Raw genomic sequence first — 22643 nt, forward strand, 5'->3', positions numbered from 1 at the left:
TCTTAGGTTTGAAAGCCTCATCTTTACTCCTCCAAACCTACATCTTGTCGTTGTGGTGAAATGGCTCAATATTTGCTTTGTCTGACCATAAAACTTTTTGGCTTGTCCATGTGGGCTGCTGCAGATTTCAGTTGGGCTTGAAGGTGTTGATTTTGGAGCAGGGGCTTCTTTCTTGGTTGGCACCCTCTCAGTTCATGGTGATATAAAACTCACTTCCAACAGTTTTCATTCAACAGTTTTTCATGGCAGGCTTGAGCTTCGGTGGTTTCTGGGTTATTCTTTAACATCCTAACTGATTTCCTGTCATCTGAGGGTAGCAGTTTGGGTCTTCTTACAGGACTCGGCAAAGTGGTGACAAATCTGAATAGTTTGTACTCATGTAAAAATGTTTGAACTGATGAGCCTGGAATCTGCGTTTGTTTAGAAATGACTTCAAGAGACTTTCACAGGTGGTGTAAATCTACAATTGTCCTTCTTTGATCTTCACTGAGTTCTTTAGACTTTCACTTTGTTCTCAGCACTGGTCAATAAGTGCTGTCAAAACTCTTCTGCACCACTTATTAAAATATTTAAATGAGTTGTTCAATGTGCACCCAAATCTTGTTTTTTAAAGCCATTAAAATGTGTGCTGTACAATCATTCCACCCTGATAATGGAACAGTTCAAATAAATAAATAAAAGCCTAAAGTTTTCCACGACATTTGTGTCAATTATGAGTGGATATAAACTTCTGATCACAACTAACCGAGCAAAAATAAAACTAAAACTAAAAGTTTTGAAAATGCTGCAGTTTTTTAGATTTGTGGGCGTGAAACTCTTTTTGCCAAAATATTACCGCTGGGCTCACATGCCATTTGGGATTTCATGCTCCCTCGGTGGCAAATAGACATGTACTAGCTAGCTATCATTTAACGTTCTACTCTTGGTAACAGCTAAGATATCAACTGTTAACTAAAGCTTGACGCTGGTAAAAGTTTCAGAAATGCTAAACATTGAAAAGTCAGCGACACCAAAATCTGAACTTAAAGCAACAGAACATGTTAGAAACCGAGGAGCTACGACTAAATCTACAGGTTAGGGTCACTGATGGCCCTATGAGATGACTCCCAAAGCTCTCACTCAACTTCTCCTCCTTCCAGGCCAAAAAAATTCAAAAATAAAATCTATGATCTATAGTCTCACTTTTTGCCATTGCTATTAGACCTCTCGTATTCTTTCTACAAGCTACCAGCCAATTTCATTACTAATTACCAATGTGTTAACAGGTGTATTTTCGGAAACTTTGCCTGAATAATGTAACTTCGTAAAATACAGAAGATTTATCAGGTCGGGTCAGAGTTAAGTTGCACATGATTATGTGAGTGTAGGTTCTCAGTCATTGTGGTCATGGTAGTCTTAAGAGTTGGTGACTGGACATCTTTGGGTGTTTTGATAATATTTTACTTTAGAGCTAAAGAAACCTCTTGGATGAGAGATGAAATGTCATTTAAAAAACTTAAAGAAATCCTGTCGCCTTCTTTTCAAGCTCTTAAGACTACTAAATGAGTACTTCAAGTAGCCTTTCAGCGGCTCCTAGTGTAGACAGCCATCAACAGATTCAATTCACAGAAAACTTAAACATGTTGGTAATCTTAGTCAAGTTCTGCAGCTACTGCAAGTTTTTTGTAGGTTTTGTTTCAGCAAATATACAACCACAAAGAAAGAAATACTATATTTAGTTATATACATCACACCTGTGTTTTTGCATTTGACAATTTAATATGAGCTATTTAGACGCCTACGAGGGTTAGATATCCTGTTTTTCATAAGCAGAAAAGGTCAGTCCAAATAACATATTTTTTCATTCCCTCCTATCTGTTTAGTCATCTCGTGAATGCTCACATTGATGTTTCAACACCCCAGAAGTCAATGGGTGCTTCTGAAAAAGATTTCAAGACCTGTCATCACGTTTGCTGCTGTCAGGCGTTTAAATAGCGGTTACAGAGCTGCTCTATAAAACCTCATGTTCACGCAAATTTCCATCAAGCCATCGCTATTGTAAATCTTTGCTGCAGGAGAGGAAGACGGCGGGGAAAGGGCAAGACTGACTCAGCTGTCTTTTCATGTTTACACAAAATAAAAGAGACGAGTAACAAATAAGCAAACAAAGCATGCTGTTTGGATAACTGAAAACACATCGCAGCGCGGATGAAACAAACAGCTCTGCTGGCGTAAAAAACCCCCAACAATAACGGAGCCGTGAGCTCACCGTCGTAGTACACGATGGCCCCCACCAACTTGTCCTTCTTCAGCATGGGGAAGAGCTCCAAGGCCTTCGTCTTGCTGAGGACGTAGCTGCTCTTCAGGCACTGGCTCCCCGCCACCAAGTCGTACATCTTGATCCCTGCCCAGTAGTAAGGCAACTGCCACCATCTGTGAGGCAAACACAGCGATTTAAGTTCTGTCTACTTAAATATTTGGATACAAAATCTTATTTTTTGGTCAATTTTACGTCACCACAAAGATGCAAAAATCTATTTTTCCTTCAGACAGGTATTAAACAAATTATCAGCTGGTTAAACAAGGCAGGTTTTGTCCTTACCCCAGTCATCATCAAAACGTGGCTACATTTACTCAAAACTTAGGTTTGCTCAACAAATAGCCACAAAGAACAAAAAGAGTAATAGATGTTGAACCGACAAGCATTTATACACCCCTGCTGTAGTCTCACAGAGCAGCTGCTACCCAGGTGACACAGACGCACTGAAGATGAATCCCCCTCATAAACGCTCATATTTAACCAAAAATTTTGTTCTAAATCTTACTTGTAAACAGGAAGCATGATGGGTAACGGCGCAGACAGGTGAGGTGCAATCTCCAGCAGGTTGGCTCGCTCATGGAGGGCCTCTTTCACCATCATGTACTGTTTAAAAATATATATATATATATATTTATTTATTTTTTTCCTACTGATGTGCTCTGTTAGTGAGACTGAAATGACAATAAAAGTCTGTCTATCTAATCCAAAAAGATGATGGTGAGAGAGGAGCATCTAAATAAGCCAAAGGTGCAGCACAGAGTAACCTGCTCATAGTCCAGCTTCATGATGGCCTTCTGCAGATAGCGGACTCCACCGTGGATGAGCTTGGTGCTTCGGCTGCTCGTGCCAGAAGAGAAGTCGCTTCTCTCGACGAGAGCAGTCTTAAGGTCTGGGGAAAATGACACAGCGCCTTATTGATAACGGTATTAAGAAGAGCCTTGTTTCCTTCTTACACTAAAACTTAAACTTATATAAAACCTAAACCTTACAGACGATTAGCCTATATGTCACCCAAAAGCTTCAAGGGAACAAGCAAATAAACAGACGGCTCTTCGCTCTGATGAATCTGGTTATTATCAATACAAGTGAAAAATGTTGTTCTGACCTATTAACTTCAAAGTCTGATCTGTGATAAATGAGCCTTCATCAGCTCGCAGTGAATCTATAAACCTGTAAGAGTGACGGCTTTTAAATAAGTAAGGGCCACGTCATAAACGTCTGCCACACAGTAATGACTAAACATAAACATGGATTTAATTGCAGCCAACTTTTACAAGCCCAGTACTCTGTATATACTAAGACCTGAAATGAACTTAAAAGTACCTGGTACCAGGTACCTATAGGAAAACCCTAAAGTAAGTAAAGTAAATACTCGTGGATTTAGATGTTGAAAGCAGTGCTTCTATGGATGTGTGTAAATCGGTGAATAGGACATAAGCGATATGAGAACCAGTCCATTTTGCACAGTCGCAGAATCTAGAAGAACCTCTTAAAACTGAAGCATAGAGTACAGGACCATCATAATCCTTCAACCATGATTCAGTGAGAACACTTCCAAAGCCTAGTGAAACCTGAAAGCAGAGACACCCTGCTGATGGCGAGCTTACTGCGTGTGACAGCGTCTAAGGCACATCCTGCCCCCGTGGCCCCTCCTCCGACAACCAGAACGTCGAACTCCTCTGTGTTTGTCAGCGCTGCGAGCTGCGCCTGCCGAGAGGGGAGCTCATCGACGAAGGGAACCTTCAGCTCTGCTTCTGCCGCCACTTGGGCCAACCGAGCCTGGATGTGACAGACACGCACATGGATCAGCACGAGCACAAAGAGCACGAGGCTTTAAAGAGTCACGGGTTCTTCGTAATGAATGCGAATCACTAGCTTTTCTATGTTAGACGTTAAATTAAAAGAAAACGTAGCAACACTTTCCTTGAGGTGCGTTTGAAACATTATAAGCACACTGCGAGGACCATAATCACCTCAGAGTGGCATGGGACATAATGCATAATGACTTGCAATCATTTCAATACATTATGCATTTGGATTGACTGTGTAATGAGATTACTGTAAGACATGCTTACAGTATAATAAGCAATGTGGCGGATGAAATATAATGTATGTATGGGAAAACAGTTATGACTTGATGGATGATCATTGCTCTTAATTGGCTAAAAGGAGTTTCTACAACATGCTGAACCTGAAAACCTGCAGATTCTGGTGAATAAACCGGCTGTTTATTATTTTAATGTTGCACAACCCAAATGACTATACCACATATAGAAAAGTAATTATGTAATTGCAGCACAAATAAGGCTATTTTATGTGAGTATGTCCAATATTATACTGCTCCTTTGAGTACTTTATAGTTAGTAAATAAGCAGTTGATAGAACAGGGATAAAAACCTACTGCTCGCCTTTTCTTGAGCAAAATTGTAGCAACACTGCATCTGTACCTGACAGCTTTTTGACATAGCCAGTTACGTTCTTCAACAATGAAACTGCATGGTAAATGTCACTAAAATATGTGGCAACTTCTGCCACGTAACAACAATTATGACTCAATCAGTCGGGTAAACACCGCAGGGCTTGAATGTGCAACATTTTTTGTTTACTAAATACCTGCACAGGTCGCCTGGTGGGATGCAACCCGTCTCCAAACAGTGACAGTCCAACTTGGACTGCAATCGCTCTTAGATTGGCAAAGATTTACAAATAACTGCTGTCTAATTTATAAATGCAGAGAGATTGCTGATGCGGTGCCATCAGTCTGAGTCGCAAAACTCTCTTACAATATCATCACTTTCCAATATTGTACTCGACTTAACTGGCTGCCAGCTGGTTACGTTCCTATATAAAAGTAAGGTTGCCGAGCACCTATGGCTTTTTGCAGTTAAACTGCAGTCCTGCAGCAACTACGTCACTATTTGTGCAGGAACATCTGTTTCAAATCTATGAGGTTCTGACTGAACTCTGAATGAAAGCAGTTATTATGAATTTCTGTCCATGCAGAAAGCAAAAGATTTACGTTGTTTCACTGATTCCCTACACTTGGTTGTTGCATTATCGAAAACAGATTCTATGCATTTGCCACTTTAACCCCATTCAGTCAAAAACTGATAGCAGACCGACTCCACCTTATTGCTGTTTTATCGCCATCTTCATGCAGCAAAGTCGATTCTACTGTGGTCTCTGTCTCTGAAGCACCCAGTACAAAGTCAATGAGATCGCAAGTTCATTGCACACACAGTCGTGCTCTGGCCTAAGCAGTTTAACATGGTTGCGTATTTCTCCAGTCGAGTGCTTATGTCACTTTTCCCCAACTTTAGAAAAGTTGATGTTCTCAATCAAAAACCTGCAGAACGTGGCGTTTCACGTAGATGTTGGCCATCTTACTTTCCACCTCACTTGTTTCCAACTTCCTGTCAAAGTGGGATGCTACTCTTGGAAGGTCCTGCAGCCCAGGCTAGCAGCAGGTGGGCGACTGCAGTCTTACACACAGTTAACTGAGGCACATTAACAATTTTTACTACATCACCCTGACGCTTCACTTACGAGAAAAGTCTCTTATTACTTCTCCCATCATCCTTTTAATCACTGAAGTTAATTATTTTATGTTGTTGGCTAGCTGTTAATAAATAAGTAATAAGTAGGTAAATAGAGACAAGCTATAAAAAAAAAACAGACCACCAGGATATAAAGTTGCACCCAGCCTCGTCATTATCAGATGACAGATGGCTTCAAGAGGCCTCTCTTTTTGCTCTACAAATGGAAAGTGTGGTGCTGGTAACAAAATGTTGCTCATCACCTACAGATATCTTCTTGTAGGGGCTCAGGTTGGTAAAGACTGAAAGAAGTTATTAGGGGACTGTAAAAATGGTCGAGTTACCAAAGTGACTACAGATGGTATTTTTAACAAATCAAAGAACGAGCTCTCCGGCTCAAATCTGAAAATTGTTCTTATGAAGCTACTTTTGGCAGAAAGTGGAATCACAACGTGCTTATGATGTCCCACGACAAGTGAAGTGTTGCTAATACAAAAAAAAAAACAACACAGAACACATTCCTGGTGCGATTAGTTGCAAATCAAAGAGTGTGGAGGGTTACCACCTGCTGCAGCATGCTGCTCAGCTTTACAAAAATAAAAAATTCACACTGCAGGCTTTGAACATCGCGTTTGCCCACTGTCTGATTAGCAAAATAATGAATTTAAAGAAGAAATAATCACATCTACAATAAAAAGAAAACAGCTTATCTCTGACACAAGGATGCAGAATTTCTCTTCTAATGAAATATTTATTAATTTTCTTTTTCTTTTTTTTGTTTAGCAGTTCGAGCTAAATGATTGCATCAAGCTGCTTTGAAGCCACCGCGGCATTTGACTTGCAAATACCAGCAGGCGTTTTTGTAATTTAAGCCTGCAGCCGCAAACAAGACCATGATATAATCATTGTCTATTTCTGATGATGCACATAGACAAACACCACCGCAGAATTAAGCGACGGTGTGTGCTCCCAACCCCCCACCTTCCCCAACGTAATCAAGTTAAGTCAAAGAGTGGCGCAGCCAGGCCCACGCTAATAGCCAATCGGCCGCTGTCTTGAAAACTTCTCCAAGCCATGTGCCCTTGCTAAAGGAGACAAGACGGACATTCATCTCATCAGCACTGCAATTACTGGGATTAGAGGCATGCATGATTACAAACTATTGTGAAAAATAATTATATTTCATCAGGGTCGACTTCTTGCTTACCAATCCACGCTTGGTTGAGAGGACGGCGACGGGCAAGAGAAGACATTATCGCACCGGGACACAAAGCAGAGTTCACATTAGGTTGTGCAGTCAAATAAAGCCTGGTATGTAGTTGTGTGGCATGCCTATAATAAGCCTAAAACACGTCATAAAGTCAGTGGGAACAGCTGTTTAGGGTTTTTTTTGAAGAAGACAAGCTTGAGACTGGAGGCTTGAATGTAAAGACATCATCTATTCTTATCTTTCCGGCTGTTCTCAAAGATCCTAAATCATTATTTACTGTATGAAGAGTTTTGATGTCGCCTGTGGATAAACACAAGATTCGCAAAGCATCAAATGGATGAAAAAAATAAATAAAAACAACAATAATGCACTTTTTTTTATTGCTCAAAGTTAAATGAAGGAATTGATACCCTGACACGTCTGTTTTGGCTACATTGGAGAACATTAGTAGAGATACAGGCATGAAGTATGGGCTCATTATTAGGACACAGAGACCTACAGTTCCACCAAATGTACAATCCAGGGACCAGGGCTTCTCAAAGTTTTCATGAATGAGGACAAATGAGGGCAACAAAGGATTCAAAAACTTCACTGTTTGTAATCTCTCTGCTTAGAGGATGATGCTTGTATTTCTGAGTGACGGCTGGAGCCTGCTTGTCCAAGAAAATGCTTCCTTACTGTTGTTCAGAAATGCAGTTCCTCTAATGGCCACTTGAGGCTGGCTACAAAAGTGGGTCAATCCTCACATACTTCACTGAACAAGTAAGGCTAGTCGGAACAAACATATTACATGTTAGATTTTAGCCTCTGTGGATCGTTTCATCCTTCCTTTTGGCTAATGGACGCTTTTTTGTAAGTTTGCTGCTGTGCTTTGGATCATTATCCTATTACATGACATAATCTGGCCAACATTTAGCTGTTGGACAGATGTCTCACATTTGACTGTAGAATACTTTGGTATACAGAGGAGTTCATGGTCGGTCAGCTTAATGACTGCAAGATACTCTGAGGCTGCGAAACAAGCCCAAATCATGACCCCTCCACCACTGTGCTGACAGCTGGTATGAGGTCTTTTTGTTGATATGGCACATTTATGAAGTCCTGTGATATGTTGAGATGTAACTTTGCAAGCCTAAGCTGAACAGCCAAGTTCTTTTTTTAGAGATAAGAGGCTTTTCCTGTTCAACTCTCCAAACAGGCCACACTTGTTCAGTCTTTTTTCTCATTTTACTGTCACAAACATTTCTTCGGTTTTTTGCACTTTCTCCAAGTTTTGCATGATCTGACCTTGTGCTTAATTTGCTGGGAGGTCTGTTAGTAGGAATATTGTGGCATTGAGTTAACACACAGCAGAATTTATGCACCTTCAGAGGTGCTCACATTTGCAGATGAGAAAATAAAGTGAATTTTCTTAGCACCTGGCTGTTGCTTAACTTCTTGATTTCTATGGAACCAGTGGCAGTGAACTTTCTTTCTTCTTCAACACTACATGTATGATTTATGACCGTGATAAAAACTGTGAATGAATTAAATGTACAGCAGAGGATTCTTGCCAATTACCAGGGACCGCCACTGGCCTGCAGGCCACACTTTGAGAACCGTGGCTTTGGCCTAACTTTCAGTCTTTATGCTAAGTTTGTTGGTTGTTAAAAGTAGCTTCATATTCAGAGAAGTGACATGACAGTGGTATCAATTTTCTTATTTAACTCTTGGAAAGAGCATAATAATGAGAGGGGGGTCAATATTCCCATTATAGCACAAAATAAAAAATGCTAGTGACAGGCACTTGACCTTTATGTTGAAAGGCCAAATGCTAAAATGGCCACACCTCCATGGCGAGTGGGTAGGCAGTGAACCAGTGGAGGAAGCAGAGTGTGAGGGTGATTACTTCCATTTTACAGCCTAACAACACTGTAAAACCTGATGCTGCTGTGGCCGATTATACTATTTGTAATCACCATTTCTGTGCAGCTCAAGGTCCAATCATGACCTCCTGCACAGCAGCAAGTGGAGCATCAAATACAAAGACTGAAAACACCCCCAATAGACCTCAAACACATTCCAACATCTAGACAGGACATGTCCTGAATGGCACTCCCTTCCTAAAAAACAGTCGTCTGCCTCTTCTTTTTCTTTTGTTAAGGAGCTCTCACAAACTATAAACTAACTATTCCATGCAAAGTGAAAGAACATCTGCGTGGATGTCCTAGCCATGCATAAAACTAAACTGAAAGCAAACATTTGTTGTAGCAAGTTTTCTTCTTACCTGTGTCTTTCTGTACTCGATCAGCTGTGACAGGCCAAACGCTGTGGCAACCGCCCCACCACCTACAAGGGCCGTCCGTTTCAGAGCCCTCCTGAACGCCATCGGCCCTGCAGTGAAGGTACAGGGCAGGACAGAGACAGAGAGAGAGTAGAGATGCCCGGGTTAGCAGGCTTTTGACATGCCAGGCATGCCAGTCTGTGAGGTAGTATGCAGATAAAGGGAAGGTGGGAGGGTCCAAAAGCTGCAAGTCAGGATGAAAGAGACAAGTTTATTCGCCATGTGACATTTAAAGTATCGGAAAAAACAACTGGCAAAATTATCAATAAGGAAAATACTGTTAGCTAAACCTCCTGAAAAATCATTATGTTTATCCAGCAGAGCAGGATTAAATGGTATTGTATAGTGCTTTACTTGGTCCCTAAGGTCATTCACACACTGGTGATGGCAAGCTACATTGTAGCCACAGCCACCCTGGGGCGGACTGACAGAGGCGAGGCTGCCAGACACTGGCGCCACCGGGCCCTCTGACCACCTGTAGGCAACGGGGGAAGTGTCTTGCCCAAGGACACAACGACCGAGATTGTCGGAGCCGGGGCTCGAACCGGCAACCTTCCGATTACAAGACGAACTGCCAACTCTTGAGCCACGATCGCCCGTCAACACATTCAGCACACTTTCATAAGTAACTGCTGCCCAGCAGGGCATTCAAACTGTGGAGGAAAACCAGGAGAGCTGTGAAAACTTCAAGTTTCAGGCGCTCTTCTGAGTCCTTTAAACATGCAAAAACAGACCTGATCCTAGGAAGTCACTTAGGTTGATTTTATCTTGAATGACAGCTGTCATGGCTTTTGTGTTTCTCTGCTGGTTTAGTGGCTCCTTTTGTTTTTGAAAATCATCAGTGTTTTTGCTATTTTCCCTCATCATTTATTTTATCCTCTGTCAACAGCCTCTCTTTATATTCCACTTCATCTTCTTGGTATTGTAATATTTAGTCATCATTTTTGTGATGTCTTTCTGTTTCCTTAGTTGGGTTCCTGTGGTTGTCTGGCTTTCCCCTTTTTGGAATTTCATTCTTTTTCTATCGTGTTTCTATGTTTGCTTATTTGCGTCAAGTCTGCATGCCTTAGAGCGTCTCAGTGTTAGCCATGTTTTATTTTGATAGTCTTGTGTACCTCGTATTGAGTTTTACCTTCCCTATTTTACCTGATTTATTGCAGTTGTGTTCCCTGGTGTTTCCCATCTCCCTAGTTGCCTGTTGCAGATTTATTTTTGGAGTCTCTCTTTGTTTTTTGTTGTGTCCTCCCCCACATGGAAGTGTGTTTTCACTGTCCAGCACTCACTGACTTTTCCTCCAAGTAAGTTCCCTGTTCAGCATATTTTTGGCCTTTTGTTTTTAATGGACTGCTAGCAATAAAGCTGTGATTTTATCAAGTCCTGTCTCCTGAGTCTTGCATTGGGATCAACGTCTTGCCTTCCACACTGCTGAACCGTGGCAATAGCAGCTAAAACCTGTTTTACTTCAAACAATGCTAAAGATTATAAGCTGAGATGTGACATGTAGTGTCCACATGTTCAATTCGATGTGGATCCTAATGCGACGGCTTATTTCTACAACAATATCAGCATTTTTCCTGACCACTCAAAAATGTTTTGGCATCCCACTAAAGGAAAACCACCAAGTTTATTTATTTATTTATTAAGTTTAAATAACGAAGAAAAAAACACATATTTTGGAATTTCTAGCTCAGATGAGAGAAGACATAAAACCTTCAGGAGAAAAAGATCAGAAGACTTACATTAAATGGCCTTGGGGCAGGCCTCTTCATTAGCCTTACATCATAGCGGTTGCCTGGGGAGCTAAATAGGTGATCACTGTTATTTCTAACAAGTATGAATTTTAGTTACGTGGAACAAAATGCTCACTCTCAACCAAGAAAACGCCTGAATGTGAATCCAAATTCCATTTCTACTGGAACATATCAGTAAATCGTTTAGATGTCCACAAACCTTTGACCACTAAGTGTAATTCTACCTGTGTAAAAAGGGACTATAGAAGGAACAGTTTCATCATTAATCTACCCATCGATTACTGCCTCACATTACACGATGATTGTGTAATGATCGTGTATAAAAGGGTAACAAATAGTAAGTGCTGATGTTTAACAAAGAAAAAAGCAGCAAATCTCAGCAAAGAAGAAGCAGAACTATTTAGCATCAAATGCATAACATGCCAAAAAATATAATTTCTTCAGCTCTCTGACAAAGGAAGTATGAAGTCTAACCAGGTTACATGCAGTAAATAACTATAATTAAAGGTCATCTGGTCAGGTTTTACAGGTTACATCAGAGAAAATAATACTTGAATAAAATGCAACTAAAATTGATCCCCAATGAATCTGATGCTGTTAACTCTTTAATATTCTGATAATGAGTCTGTGCCGTAATGAGCACGACGTGACACACATTGCTCTGCACGCCGGCCCACGAGCTTCAATTCCCGTCAGGTGAGCCCCAGTAAAGTATTTGCATTCCTACTGTAACGTACGCCGAAAAACAAGTTTCCAGGGAGCGCAGTGCACCGCAGCAGATTCTAATGCATTTTAATAAAGCAGATGGCCCAAAGGTCAACAAGCAGTTTGCTGTAATTAATGACCTATTACATGTAGCATACCACTGTGGCAGCCAGACATTAGCCACACAAACGCTGTCTTTTATTATTTTTACTGCCAACTTTTGACCAAATTCTAAACTTTTCCTCTCAAAACAACAACTACAAATTAATAACAGTACCAACTTTTTTTTACACCTATAAGTCAGGCTGAAGTTTGCCTTCTTCTGAATTTTGTTTGGGTGAATTAAAACATGTTCAAAAGACAACAAAATCAAACAAACAGTCATTTTGCTTGAAATGTCCAATCCCAGTCTGCATTTTATCTTCTAGTTATTACACCACAATGTACCAAATATGCATGGACTCTACAGGGCTTCAAGCAGTCTTTGAAAAAAGATTTTAGTCGAAGTAAAGCTTCTGAACCTTCACGTCAAAATGAGCCAGCTGATGTGGTGTGGTATCTAAACAGCGCCTCCCTTTGAAAGTTTCCAAGTAAGCCTGGATGGAAAGAAGCCAAGGGACAGACCCAGAGAGCGGGTAGATCAGTAAATGCCATCTTACTTGTTGACTGGGTTTAACTATTAATGGCAATCGTGGCTCAAGAGTTGGGAGTTCGCCTTGTAATCGGAAGATTGCCGGTTCGAGCTCCGGCTTGGTCAGTCTCGGTCGTTGTGTCCTTGGGCAAGACACTTCCCCCCGTTGCCTAATGGTGGTGGTCAGAGGGTGGCGCCAGTATCCGGCAGCCTCGCTTCTGTCAGTGCGCCCCAGGGTGGCTGTGGCTACAATGTAGCTTACCATCACCAGTGTGTGAATGGGTGGATGACCGGATGTGTAAAGCGCTTTGGGGTCCTTAGGGACTAGTAAAGCGCTATACAAATACAGGCCATTTACCATTTATTAGCAATTACCCAACAGCCAGTTATCAATTAACAAAGCACAAGTTCGCTATGTTAACTTTAACTTGGCTAAATTACACAATCTGTGTGAAAACCTGCATTAAGACTAGGTGAGTCTGACAAATTTAGCTCAGTGTGCAATTTATTGCCTCCAAAAGTCCAGCAGGGGGCGAATTTCCTACTTTCAAAAGCAAATCTGACAGCCCTGATAGGTCTTCCTTGACCTATGGCCTCAGTAAGCTATTCTAATATGTTTATGGTCCCAATCACAAGTTTAAATCATTACTTAAAAGAACATGATGCTAATTTTGAAGATTAAGGTCCCATTTGTGGTCCACATCACTGGTCCCCATAATGTGGACGGCAACAAAGTGACGATGAAAATAATTAGCCTGAAGTTTCGCAATGAGACCAGTCGCTTCATCGTTCCACTTTTTTCCTTTTTCCAAAAAGAAAAAAATCTTTTCCAAAAGTGTACAAATGTCATGCTATGTTTGTGCTGGCTACGTGTTCAAAGATTAAATACTAGTTTGTTTCTCACAGACAGGAATAAATTATACCAATTAACAAAAAACCCTGAAAGACATGGTATTGCACCAGCTGTGTGGGGCAATCTGGTATTTTAAAACATGAGCACTAGCCCAGACTTTCACAATCGGTGCCTCCTTTAGTGCTGTGATGTCAAACTCATTTTACATCGTGGGTCAGATACAGCCCACTTTGACCTGAAATTGGCTAGACCAGCACAACTAGTTTAACTACTAACTTAACCCTTGAGATATTGTAATACAAGGGAAGGAAAAGTGCATGATCGATGAATGAAAGAAATCTGTCACCACGACTCTTAATTTGTAAGAAAAAAAGATGTAAGGGCTTAAACTGTAAGAAATAAATGTGTAAATTCAGCCATGTGTACATTGGATACACAATGTATGCTTAATACCCTTTATTAAATGCCTTCAGGCAACTGTTGATGTGATTTGTCCCTATATAAACAAAATTTAATGTAATTGAATCCATTGTAAAGAAAAACATTTTGGTAGATACAAAAAAACAAACTTTATCATCATTAAAAAAATCTATTACATAGCTATTTACTTTGGTGTAGCATGAATGGCCATGTGGGAGGTGTTTATCAGTTAAGATAAAAATAAAACCTTTGAAATATAGTTAAAAGGCCAAAATTTACACCCTCATTCATGCTTTTTGAAGTTGACCGTTGGAGTCCAGGCCGATTCTGGCCCCCGGACCTCAGGTTTGACACCCCTGATTCTGTGAGTGAAGCAACTAGGACTCTTAAACTCTACGTTATTAACATGGCACACCATATTCATGCCACTACTGGCAGGTAGAAGCCTCTTCTTCTTCGTGTCACTGGGGAAAGTCACCAGCTTTCACTTAGAGCAGCCTGCAGGCTCATTATGAATGCGGAAGAGGAGGAGGGGGGTGATTTTTATGAAGAAACACGTGAAATTTGTGGCTTTTTCTTTTAATCCAAAATGTCCTACTTGGGAGTGTTTGCTTTTAACAGCAGGTGGTGGTATACCGATGCAGGTACGCCGGGCCACACAAGAGGAAGTCGGTTTGATCTTTAACTGTTGTCCTGCCGTGGATCAAAATGTAAGCGATCAGTGTCGGTGTGGTCTGTGAGGGGGGAAATTACTATCGACCTTCGCCTTTACGTTGTAAAAAATAAAAAAGAAGAAGAAGAAGAAGAAGAAGAAGGCTACATACACTTCAAAGGGTGTGTGAAATATTTAGCCGTTCATGCGGGCTTAAATAGCCTAAAAAGACACGTAAATATGGCCCGTGTTTAGCTCCACGAACACGATAAAACTGAAGGGTAGTCTCTCAGCTCTATAGCGGCTAGCGAAGAAAAATTCGCAGATGTTCTGCTTTTTTTCCTTTATTGGGGTCGGGAAAGAAAAGAAAAACACGGGTTAGCCAATCATTTAGAGCGGCTTTAAAATGTCCGAAAATCACCGGGTGACACAACAAACATTCCCACTTACAAGACTTGGTGCTTCGTGGCTGGATAAAAGTCGCTCGGGGCGATGCAGGGCGGCAACTGGGGGCATCGGTAGCTATCCAAACCGTAGCTTGAGTGAGCGCTTGACAGCTACAACCAGGAAGCCCGGCGGGTACGTCGAGCGACGTCGGGGAGAGCCAATCGGAGGGCCGAGCTCGGCTGAGACCGTCCAATTGGGTTCGAGCGAAGGCAGTGCCACGTAAATTGATGTAAGGCAGAGGCAGGATTGCGCAACTCCGCTCTTTTCTTCATCCTCCTTGGGGATAATAATAACGAGCCAGCTGTCGTTTCCTCTGTTATTTAGGACAGAAGGCGTGCACATATAAGTAAACCAAGCACCCTGCAGATTAAAGCATGTGTAGTAGTATTCTTGTGTGTTTAAAAACTACATAAAAAGTGTACTTTTATATACTTTTACACACGTTTACCACTAGATAAGTCCAATCTGAATCCCTCACTGCAGCCGCACATCTATTAAAACTACATTAAACTTAATTATAAACATAATTTCCAAATTCACTGAACCGCTTTCTAACCACACACACACACATACTCACACATACACTCACTCACACCACCCCTCTGTGGCCAGTGCGTGCGTAATGGGGTTTGGAGCGCGTAAGCACGTAAACAAAAGCACATTGTCGGTGCCACTGGCAGCCAGTCTGCAAAGCCAAAGAGTGGCTGAAGTGAACAGTCATTTCCATTGCTCCGTCCATGCAGCCAGAGAGCTTCAGAAGATCCACGAGCAGCAACACAGTAGGGATGGGATTACTCACCAGCGTCCTCCCGCACTGGATCCACATCTAAGGTAGTGGAAATGTTACTCTTTTGAGTTTAAATGGGGGGACTGGGCTCGCTAACAAATTATCTGTTGTTTCTGTTTCGTGCCAGGAGAAGTTTGGGGCACAATAGGAGGTTGTGGAAAATCAATTGTAAGGTGAGTTTGCTTGTTTCCACATTTAAAAAATATTATAATTAAATATATCAACAAAAAAGCATTGACGGTGAATTCCACATTGTCTCGCTAGAGCATCACTTTATCGCACTTTTAAACACGTCTCATCATCTGCGTGTGTTGTTGCAGTGATCATGCCGTGCGTCCAGACCCAGTGCGGCTCGTCGCCTCAAGGAGCCAGCCCAGCCTCCCAGAGCTCCGGCGGAGAGCGCAGCTGCGACTTCCTCACTCCGGAGTTTGTCAAGTTCAGCATGGATCTTACTAACAGTGAAGTGTCGGCTGGAGCCTCGGGCCCCACCTTCGGCCCCCTGGCGGACTCTTACGGCTCCGGGTACGACGTAAAGCCCCCGTGTCTGTTTCAGATGCAGGTCCAGGGGGAGCTGCCGTGCGTCAAGGTGGAGGATGCGCACGGGTGCCCGCGCTATCAGCCGAATCAGCACCCCGCGCACCAGTCAGACGAGCTCCTTTCTTCCCCGAGTCCCGTTTATTACTACCGCTCCCCCTCCCCGCACTCCTCCCTCACGCCCAACTTCCAGCTTCCGTCGGGACACATTTGGGAGGACTCCGGCTCCCTGTACAGCTTTCGGCAGGACTATTTGGCAGCGCACAGGAAAAACGCGCTGTCCAGGTTTTCCCTGCTGTCCCTAAAACACGCGCAACACGACGGCCAGAGTTTGTCCACGTGCCAGGTGAAGTTTGACGGAGCTCTGGCGCACCAGCAGCTGGAAACACCCACCGTTTTGGGCTCCACCGGCCTGTGCAAACAGAGCGGTGTTGGATTTGCTCACCCACTCCATCTCGCGCACGGCCACCACTTTATGGAATACCAGACTTCTTCTGCGCCCGGCCGAGGACCGCTGAGCTCAGAGGGGGTGTGCGCGGTATGCGGGGATAACGCAGCCTGCCAGCACTACGGAGTGCGCACCTGCGAGGGCTGCAAGGGGTTCTTCAAGGTTTGTTTTCAGTGAAGGTTTAATACAAATCTGCAGTTTTAAAGGAAACTCTGAAGATCTGAAAGTTGTTTTTATGGATATTTACTCCCTTTTTTTTTTTTTTTTAGCACAAAAGTCTTCCAACATTTCTGTGAAAATACGATGAAAAAATAACAACACACCCACGGGAATTATATCCCATAATGCAACTCTAATTCCAAGTAATTGGCTATAATATAAAGCTTCCCCCGGGGAGCTCTGACCGGCCTTCTAAATTGGACATTAGACTCCAGAGGCACGTTTTGTTCTCTTGGTCTCTTGACACGCGCGTTAAACGTCGCAAATGTCCTGTATGAAAATGGCCACCAACGTGCCGTGAATCAAAACCTTCCCCTTCGTCTCTCACTGGGAGATTCCCCGGGGCCAATCTCCAAATTATGAATGACCACGACCCTCTATTTACCCAGACTTGCCTGTCCGACTGCTCAGTGCCTCAGATGGCCCACAGGAGCAAGAGTGCTGCTGTTAATTTTGAAGGAACAATTTAACCCCTTTGTTAGGTTACTTTTACCTTTCTTATCTTTCTAAAATGGCTCAAAAGTATTTTTTTTTTAACAATGAGCCCTCTGAGATGTATTGTCATGACACTATGTTTATAAAAAAAAAAGTCCGCTATTACTATTGTTATGTCTCTTCTTGTTGTTTCTTTCATAGGGACCTTTTTTTTTTGTTCCTTTTTCTCATATTAGATCTTTTAAAAGATCCATATGGCTCCATATTTCAGACTAATCCACCAGCACACGTTTCTAGAGACCAAAATTGTGCTTTAATTTGAAAATTTTACAAGAAAATTTCCAAAAATCTCTTATTAGAAAAAGAAAAGGTACTGTGTAAAGTTTTAGTGAACAGCAGCAAGTGGTAGATGTGTTTAGAGCACTGAAAGTTGTTTTAAGTTTTTAAGAAACACACCAACAAGTCAGATTTTTATTAACCAAAGACTCCTTTAACCATCAGGTGTGTTTGCTGGATCAGGAAGAAGACTGATGTAAATTCAACCACACCTCAGCCTGAGAGCCATGAACCTATTAAAGTGCAGGATTGTATTTTTCAAAATGTATATAGAGTAATATGCAGACTTTTCTTCTCTCTGTGCAGCGCACAGTGCAAAAAAATGCCAAGTATGTGTGCTTGGCTGCCAAAAGCTGCCCTGTGGACAAACGCAGAAGGAACCGATGCCAATATTGCCGTTTCCAGAAGTGCCTCGCAGTGGGAATGGTCAAAGAAGGTAAACCGATAGAGACAAAAAGCTTCTTAAACCATTATTCTTGGTGCTGTTTAGGAGGTCAGAGCTGAAAAGTGTCGCCCTCTTCATCCTTTACTCTGCAGTGGTGAGGACAGACAGCCTGAAAGGTCGAAGGGGTCGCTTGCCGTCCAAACCCAGAGCTCTTCCAGACGCCTCCTCACCTGGCAGCGCCCTCCTGAGCGCCCTCATCAGGGCGCATGTGGAGTCCAATCCTCCACCTTCTCGCCTGGACTACTCCAAAGTAAGTAGAACTGACACTGTTGATAAAAGACTAAGACATAGTAGAGTTATAATCATTGGTATCCTCCTTCATTCCAATTTGATCCGACCGGTGACCTTTAAATGCAGTTTAAAGAGAATCCAGGAAGTCCCCCAGGAGACGATGCTCAGCATGTCCGCCAGTTTTATGACCTCCTGACCAGATCGATAGAGGTTATTCGGGGTTGGGCGCAGAAGATCCCGGGTTTCACCTCTCTACCTAAACATGACCAAGACCTTCTCTTCTACTCTGCCTTCCTGGAACTTTTTGTTTTACGGTTGTCGTACAGGTAAATAACCTTTTACACATTTTATATAGCATTTATTTGCCTATTTACTTATTTATTTATTCACCTCTGCCCTCCAGCTTCACACGTTAACCACAGGCTGTTGTAACATTTCAGATCCAACCCAGAAGAAGGGAAACTGATCTTCTGTGATGGGTCAGTGTGGCACCGGCTCCAGTGTCTGCGGGGCTTTGGGGAATGGATTGACAGCATTGTTGAATTTTCTGCCAATCTGCAGAGGATGAACCTGGACGTCTCCACCTTCTCCTGTATATGCACCCTCGCACTGGTCACCGGTGAGACGTCCAAGAACATTTTCCGCTTCATGCAATTTACAAAGCTTAAAGACATAACCGATAAATGCTACATTCAAGTGACCCTGGATTATCTATTTTGATAATATTCAACATGGGAATGTTACCATTTACAATCTTTTTTGTCATTAACACAGCTCCAGTTTAAAAAAAAGAAAAATCAAAATAAAGATAAAAGAACAATATTGTATAATCAGTCACATTTTTAAATCATGGCAGGATGTGAAGCTTTAATTTACTGAGGATAAACTTTCCTGAATGTGAACCACATGTTTAAGGGATGACAAGTAAGCTGGACTGATTGTTATTGATTTACTTTCTCTGTCTTATGTCATGACTATTTTCCAGTCAATGGTACCTGCAATACTGATTGACCAATTTTCTTGTAGCTCAACTAAGTAATTTCTAAATAATAAAGAAAGATTAGATTTCAGTAAGAAAAAAAGATATCCTTTTGATGAGTCAGGGTAACATCTGAACATGTGAAATGACAGATAACTGGATACGACATTAGCAGAAATATTTTAAATTATAATCAGCTGAAACACTTAAAACTAATAGAAAAAAATAGCTAAAACAATTCCTGTTATATAAAATCACAATTTTGCATTTTATCTTGCCAAGTTGAGGATTTAGGGTACTTACCCTGAATGTAATCCTAATCAAAAGCATTTTTTCTTCTGATCAAGTAAAAATGCGTAGACATAATATGCGAAACTTGGAAAAGGTGTGGAATTTTACATAATTTGTGACATCATGTAGAACAATAAGTGCAATAATTAGTGTAACTAGTTTAAATAGTTATCTAAAAGTTCCAAGTAATTAGCCCAAAGTAAAGGGTAATGGCTGGAAATAGTGAAACAAACAACAAACAACAACAAAACAATAGTTTGTTTGACAACTTGTTGATAAAAGTTATGAATAAATTTTAGTCATTTAATTATGGTTGAAATAGTTAGCAAATTATAATAACTAACTTTCTACTTAAAATAGATAAATATCTTAAAAATGATTTAAATGTAATGGATACGTTTCTATTAGCTAAATATGACTGAGAAAAAGTAAAGACAACAGCTAAAATTAGCTAAAAGCAAAGACGTAATATTACATAGAATCTTTTAAAATAACAAAAATGGTAAAAACAAAAACTTTTGGGAAATAATTAGTTTAAGGTAATTTAATAGTGTAATTAGTTTTTTAAAAAAGTGGTTGAAATAAAGAAAACAGAATTGATAAAACTAAATTGTTTAAATAGATTTGTTAGCAACAACTAGAGGCTTAAAAAATGTTTAATTAAATTTATTGGATAAATGGTTGCGATAATTAGCTAAACGTATAAGCTAATTAACAGATTACAGATTATTAATTATTAATTACAGACAGTAATGATTGGAAAAGCACTGACACTTCTACCTAAACAAAAATCTCTTTAGTTTACAATTTATATGATAATGGTTGAAATGTGGTTCATATAATTAATTTTAAAAAAAAGTTAATATGGGATAAATAGTTTTTAAAATGTTATTAGAATTAATGGATAGTTAGCATAATTAGCTAAACATGACTACTAAAAGGTTAGCTACAAGTAATTGGGTAGAAAAACTAGCTAAAGCTAATTTGAAATAGTAAAAGAAAACTAGTTGAAATAGCTAAAAGTTTGAGACAAATGAGTTTGTTAGCTAAGTTGAGGCCTGATAAGTGGGCTTTAAAATTAATTAAATAAATTATTAATATAATTAGTCAAACCTATTTGCTAACCAGCAGTAACAGATAGCATGGCAAAATCTTAGCTAAACATAATGACTGGAAAAGGATTGAAAATTATACCCAAGCAAAACAATCTTATATAATATGCGATTTATAAGATGAATTGAATGGTTGAAATTTGGTTGATAAAACTGAATTTTAAAAAGTTCACATTCTTTGTTATTTTAGAAGAAAAGCCTTGAGATGAATGTAGCTACCAAAAGTCTGATTTACAAGTAGTAATTTTATTTAATGAAATTATTGTAGCACTAGTTAAAAGGTAATAAAATAATTCAATATTTCCTGGTTAACTTTGTAAAGTTAGTTAATTTTGTATTTAATTCTCTACAGAGCGGCATGGACTGAAGGAGCCAAAGAAAGTTGAGGAGCTACAGAGCAGCGTGGTCAGGTGCTTGAAGGACGGCGGGACAAGCGCGGATGGAGGCTCGAGCTGTTGGTCCAATCATTTGTCCAGACTTTTGGAAAAGCTGCCGGAACTTCGCACTCTGTGCATCCAGGGCCTGCAGAGGATTTTCTACCTGAAGCTGGAGGATCTGGTGCCGCCACCAGCCATCATAGATAAGTTATTCCTCGACACGTTGCCATTTTAGAGACAAGAAAGGACACACACGGGGACGTTTTTCTGTGGTTTTCTCGCCAAGGACACTGTAAGACCCCTTTTCCCGATAATAATTGCTGACTATCTGGATGTTGTGTGCAAAAAAATAAGAAACAAAAACATTTTTAAAAAGTTATACCGAACCAGAAGATCACATTGGGATGAGAACAAGTCAAATGAGAAGCGGAAGCAATTTAATCCAAGAATTGTGACCACTTAATTTCTAAATATAACGTCACTGAAGCATGCTGATGACTTTGAAAAAAAGGATTAATTTCATTGCAAGACTGAAATAAGCTTTTCCTACCATTATTACTCTGTACAGCGTGATTTAATGCGCCCGTCAGGCCAAAATTATGGACTGCAAGTGACTCAGACGACTTTATTTTACGCTTTCTCCTGCTTCTCATTGTGTACAAAGGCATTTTGATACGAGACAAGGCGTCCCATCATGTTTATTAGTGATTAATAATATTCATTAACCTCTGTTGTCTTCTCAGAGTAAGATGTCATTGTCCACAATTTCATAAATAAAAGACTAAATGAAGTTACACTGGCTGGACTGTTGGGCCTTCTATCATTTATTTGAAACTATGGTTGGACATTTGATTTTTAATCAGAGGAAATGCAGAGTCCCTTTAAAAATGTTATACTGAATTTAGTAACAATTCTAATTACAATATATAACATTTAATTCAATTTTCTAACACCTACTGATATAAAAACGCATTCTTAAAGAGATTCAATTGTTTTATTTTGCTGTTAAATTTTAATTATGTTTTCAAACTTATATGTAAGTTTGCATTTTTTAAATGTACTTATTGTATTATTTTGTAATTTGAGAAAAGATACCTAAACCACTATTTTAAGGAATTCCATCAGTCAACTATACAGTTTTCCTTGCTTATTATTTTTTATGCATGCAAAAATGCCATAAAGTACTCACCCATACGAACACATTATGGGTAGCTGGATGCATTTGTGTGAAATGCTGCAACAAAGTTTATTGAAAATTTGCACGATTCATGCAGGAAACAGTAAATATGGATGCTAACGTCTGCCAGTAAGATGAAAAGAAGTAAAAGTAATATGAGCAGCGTTTCTCCTCTTCAGTTAATTTGCCATTTTTTTCCTGATAAGTAATGAGAAAAGCAAACTTTGGAGATCCATTAAAAAACATAAGCTATAAGAAACCGTATGTGTGCCTGTATATGAATGTAAAGGTCACACTGGCACTGTTTTTTCAAAGTTGGCAGAGTTTACACAGAATTTTCCAAGGCATGACTGTAGGAGTGTGTAAGTGTGTGTTTGTGTGTGTGTGTGTGTGTGTGTGCGCGCGCGCGCGCGTGCATGTGTGTTGTGTGTGTTTTCTGGCCGTC

At 40.5% G+C, this 22643-nt stretch overlaps 2 protein-coding genes across 4 annotated transcripts in view; one reads left to right on the top strand and one right to left on the bottom strand.

The window, feature by feature from the left end:
• Window positions 1-14933, bottom strand: part of gpd2 (glycerol-3-phosphate dehydrogenase 2 (mitochondrial)) — a 34975-nt gene extending 20042 nt beyond the window's left edge. The window contains exons 1-6 of one of the 3 annotated variants that reach the window (XM_087835951.1): window positions 14831-14933; window positions 9312-9418; window positions 3907-4078; window positions 3064-3188; window positions 2805-2902; window positions 2249-2412 (exon numbers count right to left, since the gene is read on the bottom strand). In XM_087835951.1, coding sequence (XP_087692077.1) covers window positions 2249-2412; window positions 2805-2902; window positions 3064-3188; window positions 3907-4078; window positions 9312-9413 — 661 coding nt within the window. In that variant the 5' untranslated portion in view covers window positions 9414-9418; window positions 14831-14933. Of the gene's footprint in view, window positions 1-2248; window positions 2413-2804; window positions 2903-3063; window positions 3189-3906; window positions 4079-7042; window positions 8195-9311; window positions 9419-11107; window positions 11245-14830 lie in introns of those variants that run through there. The other 2 variants (XM_087835952.1, XM_087835953.1) reach the window with 2 other exon arrangements.
• Window positions 14934-15531: 598 nt separating this feature from the next.
• Window positions 15532-21815, top strand: LOC102796274 (nuclear receptor subfamily 4 group A member 2-like). The gene is made up of 8 exons (XM_006792886.3): window positions 15532-15658; window positions 15742-15787; window positions 15935-16758; window positions 17893-18022; window positions 18124-18281; window positions 18389-18588; window positions 18703-18881; window positions 20997-21815. Exons 3-8 carry the CDS (start codon window positions 15940-15942, stop codon window positions 21254-21256), a joined length of 1746 nt encoding a protein of 581 aa, XP_006792949.1. The 5' UTR covers window positions 15532-15658; window positions 15742-15787; window positions 15935-15939; the 3' UTR covers window positions 21257-21815.
• The last annotated feature ends 828 nt before the right edge of the window (window positions 21816-22643 follow it).

The sequence above is a fragment of the Neolamprologus brichardi genome, chromosome 23 (genome assembly GCF_056152115.1).
Source record: "Neolamprologus brichardi isolate AB-2024 chromosome 23, ASM5615211v1, whole genome shotgun sequence".
Lineage (NCBI taxonomy): Eukaryota > Metazoa > Chordata > Actinopteri > Cichliformes > Cichlidae > Neolamprologus > Neolamprologus brichardi.